At 34.7% G+C, this 11,630-nt stretch overlaps 1 protein-coding gene across 1 annotated transcript; it reads left to right on the plus strand.

The window, feature by feature from the left end:
• Positions 1-3,316: 3,316 nt before the first annotated feature.
• Positions 3,317-8,323, plus strand: LOC131073744 (transcription factor bHLH62). Its single transcript, XM_058010246.2, has 8 exons — positions 3,317-5,687; positions 5,863-6,090; positions 6,234-6,299; positions 6,441-6,509; positions 6,615-6,686; positions 7,175-7,393; positions 7,561-7,654; positions 7,846-8,323. Exons 1-8 carry the CDS (start codon positions 4,611-4,613, stop codon positions 7,881-7,883), a joined length of 1,863 nt encoding a protein of 620 aa, XP_057866229.1. The 5' UTR covers positions 3,317-4,610; the 3' UTR covers positions 7,884-8,323.
• The last annotated feature ends 3,307 nt before the right edge of the window (positions 8,324-11,630 follow it).

The following is an 11,630-nucleotide window of genomic DNA, read 5'->3' on the forward strand; positions in this document are numbered from 1 at the left end:
TGGATGACGCACCAGGAGAGGGGAAACCCTGGTTTTGTTGAAGAGCCTGGTTTGAAAAATAGTATTTTTATACAAATTTGTTCTTCATTTCTATGTGAGAAGAAAATTTCCAAATTATTTAATTGGGGATATTACACTCCCATGCTTCATTTAACGTTGCAAACACCCCTTCTCTAAACATCATTCCCTAGGCCATCTATTCAATGAAATATTTTGTTAGTAGATTTCATCTACTAACAAATCATTAATAAAATCATTTTTCTCAATGCCTTAGTTATCAGATTAGGTGTACACATGTCTAAATTTCATTAGTGAAGGGTGGCAACTGGGGTTTCTCTCTTGCTTGCTACATTTTCTTTAGTATTGGCACCTCTTCCAAAATCAAAGGCATTCCAGGCTTATTTTGTAGAGGGTCCTACTTCAATTTCTTACCAGAGATTTGCATTCTCTTCAACTTTGATATTATAAATTGGTTCCATTAATAAAATTACCTTGTTTATTTCACCTCTTCTTAATTCTTGTCAGTTGTGCAATTTTATCTTACCTTCATATGTGAATGATTTTATTATATATGTTATATGTAAATTATTTGTAGGGTTTAGTTATGGATTTCACCTCTCTTAGTATTTGCTAAATTCCTTACCTCCATACCTACTTGTAGGAGTTGTCAAATGGAGACCTGTGTGAGTTTAGGCGATTTTGGTGATTTTGTGTATTGTTGTGTGTAAGAGGAAGCTCATTTAAATCTAGGCGCATCACTACCCTTTCCCTTTCATGCATTCTATTTTCCCCTTTTCATTAGAAAATTAGTAGGATAGGATTAGGTCTAAGGTTTAATCTATATTGGCTTGGTTCAACACATGCATCTAGGTTTAGAAAGGAATCCATTCTTCTCCAAAGGTTTGATCTCAATTTCAAGGTCCAATGCCTTAAGACCATTCCCATTGTGTCATTATTATGTTGGTCTAGTTCTACTAGGGTGTAACTTCCACATGACAATATTAACCATTTGGAAAAAAATATCCTTGGACCACACCTAATACTTAGGTAATAATATCCCCACATCCATTGGCATATAAGTGATTTCACTTGAAGCATGCTAAGGTTCAAGTGTCCTCATTTGGTTGTCTATATAATGAACACTATGAACCCAACAAATATAATATGACAAAATACATGATATTACATAGATAATATGTGCATATAAGTGGGGGACTTTTATTATTTTAATTATTTATATTTGGGGATTTTAAAGGCTTTTTACCCCAATGCATGTCAAAATACAATTCACATGCACGCAACATAAATCATGGTACAAATTATGCATGACTACATGATGAATATCTAGTTAAGTACTACATGCATGAATCACATGATGCACTCTAGTTAATTAGACTATACTCACAATTATCGTGTCTACATGCTTTATCATTTCAAAACATATTAAATGGTTTTCATGCTAACAATTAGTTTATAAAGTTCACACACAACATACAAGAGGCACATTATTTTCCCAACACAATACAAGTTAAAAAAAATATGATTATTATTTTAGATTTTTTTAAAAATAGGATCATATGTCATACAAATTGATGGAATAGTAAGTCATATTATATGACTTTCAAATTTATATGAAAATAAACAAGTATATGATGCCAATTAGATGAATATCTAATTAAGTTTTACATGCATGAATCACATGATGCACTCTAGTTAATTAGACTATGCTCACAATTATCATGTCTACACGCTTGATCATTTCAAAACATATTACATGGTTTTCATGCTAACACTTAGTTTATAAATTTCACACACAACACACAAGAGGCACATTATTGTGCCAACACAATACAAGTCAAAAAAATTATGATTATTATTTTAGATTTTTTTAAAAAATACGATCATATGTCATACAAATTGAAATTTTAAATAAATTTGAAAATCAACAACTATATGATGCCAATTAGACTTTATATAACAAAAAGAGAGGATGCTAACACACACTTGTACTAGACAAATTACAAGCCCACACCTATTAAAAAAGTACATGCCACCCATGAAAGTGGGGTTCTATATGGAAGGAGTTTGGTACAAGTTTCACCATAAATTTGATATGTCATATTGAGTAAATTTCAACCAATATTTAGTTGAAGCCAACCATAACTTCCATGCTCATTAAAGAGGAAATAATTAATGTACCCATAACACAATTAGAATTTGTATAGAAAAAAAAAAGGATGCTAAACTACATCAATACCAAACAAATAGCAACCCCACACCCTAGTAAAAAGTACATGCCCTAGTACAAGTGAGATTACATATGAAAAAAGTTTGATTCCAGTAAGGATTCATATGAAAAAAGTTTGATTGAGGTTCACCATAAATTTGTCATATCATATTGAATGAATTTTAGCTCATATTTAGTTGAAGCCATCTATAACTTCCATATCAATTAAAGAAATATTAATACATCCATAATATATTGATTTCAAACCATTTAAGAAAGAAGATATGAAGAAGCTATTTATATTAAACAACTTGTAATTTTATAAATATATACAAAGAAATGTAAATTTTCAACTAAGATGAAATCACATATAAAAAAAGTTTTATATAGTTATGTCTATAAGTGTATAAAGAGAGAAACATCTAACAAGATGTTATAAAAAGATTTTTTTGAACTCACATTATTTTAACATTCTTTTTCAATTGTAAATAAAATTTATACTTTTTTAAATTTGAAAAACAAATAAAATTTATAACCAACAATTAAGATATTAAAATTAAAAAATATATATGATTGAATAATACTCAACATTAATTAATAAGAAAAACACATACATACATATATTTCAAATTAATATAATTTTAATCATAAATTCATTAGATTGAAAGAATTAAAAAAGAAGAAAAATCTAATCAAAGCCAATTACAACTACAATATCAATAAAGACAAAATATTAATGTACCCAAAAAAATTATATATAATAAAATATGTGATTCAAATTTAATATAATTTTATTCACAATTTGATATGATTAAAAAAAAACTAATCAAAACCAACTACAACTACCATCTCCATTAAGAAGAATTATTAATGTACCCGAAAGCTATGATATACAAACCACCCACAATGTCAATTCCAAACTTAAAAAATAAAATAATAAATCTCACTTATAAGAGCAATTGCAGTTTCACAATTAAAATATAATATAAAGATTTTGTAATTGTAAAATCAAATTCTAAAACCCACATTTTTTTTAGGTGGGCTTCAAAGAAAACTTTAAGCTTTGAACATTGCTTTTAAGCTTTTAAGTTCTGACCAAAATGGTTTCCAAACTCGCCAATGCATTTATTCCCTTGTGCAATTTACAAAGCAAACCAGTGGAAATCTTTTATGACAGTTGGATGATATAATTGACTGAGTGAGTAAGAACACAGATACAATTTACTGCGAGAGAAGTAGAAGTGTCGGGGGAATTAATATTTTAGAGGAATTGGACGGTGGCTAATCATTCATCAACTCGTTTAATCGTCACCGTCATCATCTTCCCTCCAAATGCAATGCTAATTTTCTCCTATTTCAGCCCAAACAAGCTCTTCTTCTTCTTCCTCTGCTCATTGCTTTCCGTTGGTGCTGTCCTGTTTGAATTTCCTGAGTGACATTGCTTCTGCAATTTCGGGCTTGACATTGCTGCATCTATTGATTTCAGGTAGGGCCAGAGAAAATTTTAGAGAGGGGCCACAAAAAATGGGGTAATGGGTATAATGCAGATCTGAATTTTGGGGGCAAAAGTGGGTTAAACTTAGGATTTTTTGAGGTGGGTGAGGTGGGGAAGGGATGCTAGTACAAGAAGATGATAAATCAGGTGGGCTGGTCTCCTTAAATGAGGGAATTAAACACTGTTTGAGTAGTGTGCAAGGACAGTCTATGAATGCAGTGTTATCTGAACATTGCGTTGTGTATGGTGTTTTTGTTAGTTGCAGTCACAATCAGCTGTATGGTTGGTGAAGGGGAACATCTGTCACTTTGACGTCGAAGGCCCGGCATAGCATATAGCATTGCATTGATCACGGAGTTGTCCCAGGTCAACTTTTTCACTCTTTTCGTTTTCTTAAATGAAAAGAAAAACACTGACTAATTATTCTGAACATTTGCCTGCTTTTTTCTGTGCCCTTGTCCAAAGGAAGAGCCCACTGTCGCCAGTTATATTGATATTGATATGCTGGTTCCCAATCCATAATACCCAGATGGGCAGCTTTGGGAAATGCAATGCATTGAAATTCAATAAGAAACAATCTTTGACTTGTTGCATCTCTCTCTCTCTATCTGTGTCTACATTATAATTCCAGCCATGCTTTTATAGCAGCAATAAGCATTGGTGCCCTACTTCTTGGTTGCATTGTTTTACAAGTTAGAGTTTTTATCACTTTAGGAATAATGCAGCTTTTGACCATTCCATAATTATGACGTTGTGATCTTTCTCAGGATTCTTAAGCAATGATAGTCAGGAAGGAATTGTTATAGGAAGCTGGTTCTTTGTTGTTAGATCGGGTTGATTGGTGGGTTTGAGCTATCCCTTTTTGTGTTTCTTAACTTAAATCTTGATATGGCTTCTGATGGTAAGGAGAGCTACGGGTTTCCTATGGAGACGTCCTTGAATTATAAGTCGTCTGGGCCTACACCTGCTTCTAGTTGGCAGTCTGCTGTTGCAGATGCATCCGCCATGAATATCCAAGAGGGTCCTATGAGAGTGCCCACTTCATCTGAATCTATTTCTAGTTCATTTCTTAGCCTGGGTTGGGAATCCAATATGGAGCAGGGCATGGTGGCCCCTTTTCAGTCTTCATTGGGTTCAGTGGTTGCCCCTCTACCAGCTGCAACCACTAGTCTATCTTCTGATGGCAGCATTGTCATGAGAGAATTGATAGGGAGACTGGGTGCAAATCTCTGCAATACAGGAGGAGGAGTCTCTTGCTCATCCCCGGCATTGGGATCCACAATGGACACAGTTCTTAATTTGGTGACAACCTGGAACCCTCTGAATTCTAATCCAAATCTTAATCTTGGGGTAGATCCGTCCAAAGGAGCATTTTCCATGGAAGGGGGAACAACACTTCCTCCTCCACATAGTTTAGCACAGTTCTCTTCAGATCCTGGATTTGCAGAAAGGGCTGCTAGATTTTCTTGTTTCGGGAACAGAAACTATTCTGATCTTTCCAACCCATTCAATTTTCCAGAAGCTGAACCATCCTACAGATCTTCAACAGCTGATAATTGTCAGATCCCAAGAGTGCCCAGTAATCAGTCGCTGAAAGCTGGACTTCCAATTAACCTCTCTAACATGGGGGAAATGAAGGGCTCAAGTGGCTCTGAGCCCACCCAAGATGGGGCAGAAGCTGAGTTGAGAATGACTGACAGGAAATTTAGCAGGCTGTCGAGGTCTTCTACACCAGTTTCAACCGATGACATGAGACAGAGACATGGGATGTCGGGGAATGAGTCTGATGAAGCGGAATTAAGTACTGGCCGTGAAGAAACGTCAAGTTCTGACCATGTAGCTGGGAGGGGTCCAGGCTCCAAGAGCTTAAATGAAATCAATGGAAGAAAAAGGAAAATGCTTTCTAAAGCCAAATCAAAGGACGCACCGTCTTTTGTTGGTTCTCCAGGCGGAAGAGAGACAAAGGTGAGTATTTGTGAAGTTAAATTGATCGATGACGGCTTTAACATACAATGCAGTTCCGTAAAGTGTGAAAAGAGATTCACGTTTACGATTATCATAGATTTGTATTAATTGTATTTAGGGTACATGGTAACCTGCAGTATAAATGTAATAACAATTTGGCAATGGCTTTTGACAGGGTCTGGAGGCTGAAGATTCTCAAGGAAAGCGATTCAAAGTTGCAGAAGCTGGTTCAAAGGAGAAGGATGATTTGAAACCTAAGGCTGAACAGAATTCAAACGGCAACAGTGAAAACAGTCAAAAGCAAACCAAAGACAACGTAAAAGTAGCTGAACCACCAAAAGATTACATTCATGTGAGAGCAAGACGGGGCCAAGCTACTGATAGCCACAGCCTTGCGGAGAGAGTAAGCACTAGACTGGCCATTCCATCCTAAAGGATTTAGTAGAATCTTGTGCCTTTAAAAGTGTATTTTATGACCCCTAATTCTTACACCCATCATTGTAAGCAAATTGACACTTGAAGCTAAATGACTTTAATGTATGGCAGGTGAGAAGAGAAAAAATTAGTGAACGCATGAAGTTTTTGCAGGATCTTGTTCCAGGCTGTAGTAAGGTAGAAAATGGTTCTTGATTTCTCGAGTTTTTTTTCTTCTGGGGTCTAATTTAAACATTCATATCAGTGCTATGGAATAACAGCTAGCCAGATTAGGTTTTCTGGAATCATGTCAAATTAACGAATGTACCATGCCTGTAGGTAACTGGCAAAGCAGTAATGCTTGATGAGATAATAAATTATGTGCAATCACTGCAGCGACAAGTTGAGGTAAAATTGTAGATTTTATTTTTCTTGAATTTGATTAGCTATCTTTTGTCCAGTTTTTTATCCTGTGCAGTGATTTAACTTTATTCTCATTATGTTGTGTTGCAGTTTCTATCTATGAAACTTGCAACTGTGAACCCTAGACTGGATTTCAATATGGAAGGACTTATTGCTAAAGATGTAAGTTCTGTCAATTGTTTGAGAATTCAAATGCTGGAATTGTTCATAAATTTTATATCTCAGAATTCTTGTATAGGTTGTTATATATGAGGTGAGTTGTGATGAAGAGCAGCTTGATTCCCAGATAACCAACAAATTCTCTTAGAACCAATTGTATGCTTGCCCTACTGGGATTGTTCTCCCTCCATCGTCTTGCTGTAACCTATTTTGTAAACCTTTTTTTCGCTTGAAAATTTATCATTATTAGATGGTAATTGCTAATTTTCATCTCTGTCTCTGAGATTCTGGTTTATCTTTTGTGGCAAAGAGAGAAAAGAAAAAACATAAGTCATAATTCATTTTCTTATTGGCGTCAACAGAATTTAATTGATTTTAACATTTATAAAATTGTACTCTGTTTACTTGATGAAATGACCACAAGCTTTGTGAATTAGAGTCTTGGATTAAATATGAAGGAATCCTCATCTGTAATTTTGTGATGTCTCCAGATGCTCCAGTCACGTAACTCGTCATCACGGATGCTGTTTGCGCCTGATCATTCTGCTGCATTTCCCCAGCTTCACCACCAACAACTTTGTCCTGTCCAAGTTAGTGTGGCCTGTGCAACAGAGGGACATGGAATGGGAAATCCAGTGGAAGCTGCACTCAGAAGGACAGTCAATACCCAGCCACTCTTTATTGATGGATATGAAGATTCCATTTCTCAGGTACCTCACTGCTGTGGGTGGAGTTTTTCAAGTTAACTTGAGAAGTGCACTGTGATGTTGTTGCCATATTGTTTATATTCCTCCTCTGTGGACATTCCCTTGTATGACAACTCCTTATTTCTTTTCTGAGTTCAATTGTTGCGTGTATTGAATATTTGTATTCGCAGATTGCAAATATTTGGGATGAGGATCTTCAAAGTGTTGTACAGATGGGATTTGGGCAAAACAAACAAGGTCCTTTAACATCTCAAGGAATTCACGGTAAGGGTGAAGATCAGAAGCTAAGCCTTATTCACAAATTCATAATTTTGTCTTGGCAAATAGGCCCAATACTAGTGGGCTGAAATTAAAAGTCAGAACCTTGCTTGTTATTTGGAACTTTGAATGCTATGGTGCCTACTGTTTAAGCTCTTCTATACTAATGTCCTTATCATTCCTGTTTTTTATTGCAGGTCCACTTCCAACAAACCAAATGAAAATTGAACTTTGACCCCAACTAATCTTGCCTCCTTCTGCGTGATTTGAAATAAGATGTTCAGGAATTCTAAGAATCTTTGGTATAGTGTAAGCACAATTTGGGAGCTCTATTCATGAACAACTGATATACCAATCAACAATTCTAATATTGGTGCTCTGAGCATTCTGTACATATGGGTCAAGTTCACTGCTTCTCCAAAGTATATGTTTTGGTGTTCTGCTCTGAATTTCTTGGGTAACCAGCTAGAAAGATTATTGATCTCATTTTTTGCAAGCAATTGATGACGGGATTAGCATAGTTCAAATCATGTATATAGTTGGGCCGGATTGTGTCATGTGGTGTAAAGTAACACCGCATGTACCAATGCTAGAAATCTGAGGTAGTTTGTTTAGCTTGAGCTGATTAAACGGACATTCATGACCTTATTTTTTTGAATCCTGAATTCATTCAAATCTGATTGTTTCATGAACTACCATAGACAAGATGCAAAGAGATGTTTGTGTAAAAATAATTTGGAAGTTGTTATAAAGTATGATAATCTGGATTCTGGAGTAAGTGATTAAGAACTGCAGTACTTTGCTCTACTAATTTGGGGGCCTGTTAATTGTAGGTTCCCCCTCAGAGTTACAGAATGGTTAATCAAATGAATAATTTTTCAACACTGTTTTGTTAGCTACGAAGTCTTAAAATAGTATATAATCAAAGAAAACAAATGAATACATTCCATAGAAAAGAGCAATAAAGTGCCTAGCCTGCCTGTAACTTATCCTTAGAACAGATGATTTCAACAATGGATTGATGACTCATTTCAATAAGGAGTTCTCGCTTTAACTTTCTGTAAGAACTCCAAACACTAGAAACTAAAATTAGTAAATTTCTTCTTTTATACAATAGAACAGAGCAATTAATTGTCTAGTGACTAGTCTACCTGTACCTAATCCTCCTCTAACAGTGTAATAGACAGATGATTTCAAGAAGGGTTTGATGTTTCCTTTTAATGAGGAGTTTTAACTTTGACCTACTGTTATAGCTGCAGACTATAGAAGTTAACCATTTGTAAATCCATTCTTTTATAGGATAGAACAGAGCAATTAAGTGTCTAGTCTGCCTGTAACTAATCCTCGTCTATACTCTAATAGAGCACATGATATCAAGAAGGGGCTTATGTCTCCTTTCAATAGAGAGTTCAATTTGCCTTCTGTTATAGCTCCAAACACTAGAAATTAACGTACATCAATTCTTTTATAAAACAGAGCAATTAAGTGTCTAGCCTGACTGTAACTCATTCTTATCTAATGGTGTAGTACATCCATTCTTTTATAAAATACAGCAATTAAGTGTCTAGCCTGATTGTAACGCATTCTTATCTAATGGTGTAGTACATCCATTCTTTTATAAAATAGAGCAATTAAGTGTCTAGCCTGCCTGTAACTCATCCTTGTCTAATGGTGTAGTAGAACTGATGTTTTCAAGAAAGGGTTGATGTCTCCTTCCAATAAAGGAGTTCTCACTTTGACTTACAGTTGCAACTTCCAACACTAGAAACTAACCATTAAATCCCTGATGATTGTTTTAGGGTTGTACATGCAAATTTAAAGAGTACTATCTTGCTAGATTTAGCTTGTTGTTTATGCTCCTTTTTCCATGTTGCATTTATTTTTATGATAAAGGAGGTGTTTCCTCTTCTTTCAAGCGAAGTAGGAAGGAGATCTTGCAGGGCGATCATCTTGTTTCATTCATTCTTCTCGATGGTAGTGGGATAAAGCTCAGATACAAGGCAGTGAGATAGCCCTGCTTTGAGAAGTCTTGATAAGATTTATGTCAGGACCTCTAGATCTGGTTTAACCAATAGAATAAGTATTGAGAAGTGATAGCCCAAAGGCATTTAGGGTAGCAGTCTAAAAGGCTGTGAGTTGTTTATCAGGGTTCAGATCTTGCATCTACAGTACAATTATTTTTCACTAGAATGATAAGAAGATGACTTGTGTTCAAAAGGCAAACATGAATACAAGACCCATTGTTAATACAAACATACTACCATGTCATTGCAGCAAACACACAATGACAGATAGATAACATTAAGACCTCTTCGATCAGCCTCCTGTTAAGATCTCTTTTCTTCAGGTTGTTTGGGTTATGAGACCTTTTTTCATTATATGGCATCTTTGGCTAGAACAAAATCATAGGATTTTTTAGAATGCAAAATTGGCTGTTCAACAAATGCGGAGGAAAATTGTTAATACTTTCCAAGGGACAGTCTCGGCCAAGTGTGATCTTTCTGGTGCTGTGGAGCCTAGTGATATAGGTATTTTTCAAAGGTTGAATTTTTCTGGTGGTACGACAAGTAAGCAGTTACGCGGACCAGATGTAGACAGTTTAAGAGGAAGATTGATCGGGTAGGCTGATGGCTCCATAAAAGATAAATACCGATGGCTCCTTTAGGGGGAATCTTGGTCATGCAAGCATATATAGGTGGTAATGGTAGAGATAGCTATGGTGTTGTTCAGTTTTTTGTTTTTCCATTTATAAAGGGTTTCATACAAATCATTTCATGGAGGCCCTCATCATCTTGGATGTATTGGAGAGAGGTTGTGATTACAAGTGGTGGTGCATATGCTGATTGAGCACACTTGGATAATGCTAATTGGCTTTTAGCTAGTTATTCGACAGATTCTATGGTTGAGTAGATCTTTAGAGTCTTACTTTTTGTCATATTCATAGAGAATGGAATAGAGTAGTGGATTGCCTAGGCATATGATGGAATGCAAGGTTGAAATATTTTAGATAAGGGACATTTGGAGGTGGAGGTGGATTTATCTTAGCAATTAGTTGGGGAGGATAGGAATGGTTAATTCTTGGTTCCTTGCTGGGCTATAGGCCTTTCTTTCTTTGTATTCTTCATTTGAGATTAATAAGTTTTTACCCCTTTTGAAAAAAAAGAACATGATCTACCCATAAGAACAAAAATCGTTTTGTAAAAAAAATCCGCAAACCAAAAATATAAGAACATGTTGAACCAAGACATACAAAGAATGGTTCAGCTTCAAGACATATCAACAATGTGAGGTTTATGATTTTTTCACATCCAAGATAGACCAATTTCTGGATGTTATTCTGTGAGAGTTATTAGATTTTATAAAATTTATTTAAAATAATTTTTTTCTGAATTTACACTATTGTTTTTGGTGTCAATCAAGTGCATTATGGTGAAGTATATATTTTTAATACATATATTATGGTGAATATTGTATTATCTTTTATTTAATTAAATTTTTGTTTTATAAACAAATATATTTTTTCAAAGGTATATTGAAAGTTTAATGACGTGTCTGTACAGGTTAATAATTAAATAATTGGCACTTTTTAGTCATGAAGAATATACATTATCATTGATATATAAATTATACACATCTAACAAATATTTATAATATTGATTAATTATACACATCTAACAAATATTTATAATATTGATTAATTCAATTTGGGACCCACCAAAATAAGGAAGGCGGTATTCAACTAATACTTTTTTAAAGGGAGGGCTTAACATCTCGTGATAGCTAATGAACTGTCAATCCAAAAGATTTTCTTTCTTCTACTTTAAAGCTTCGAGGACCTTATCTTGAAACATTTGTATTTCCTCTCAAAATACAACTGAACGTTAATAAATCTCTAAAGGGATGAACAATTTAAATATCAAAATCACATGTGTACTTTATTCAAAATCACATGTAATACATTAAACAATTCTAGTTTAGACTT

Source organism: Cryptomeria japonica, chromosome 5, assembly GCF_030272615.1.
Source record: "Cryptomeria japonica chromosome 5, Sugi_1.0, whole genome shotgun sequence".
In the NCBI taxonomy this organism is placed as follows: domain Eukaryota; kingdom Viridiplantae; phylum Streptophyta; class Pinopsida; order Cupressales; family Cupressaceae; genus Cryptomeria; species Cryptomeria japonica.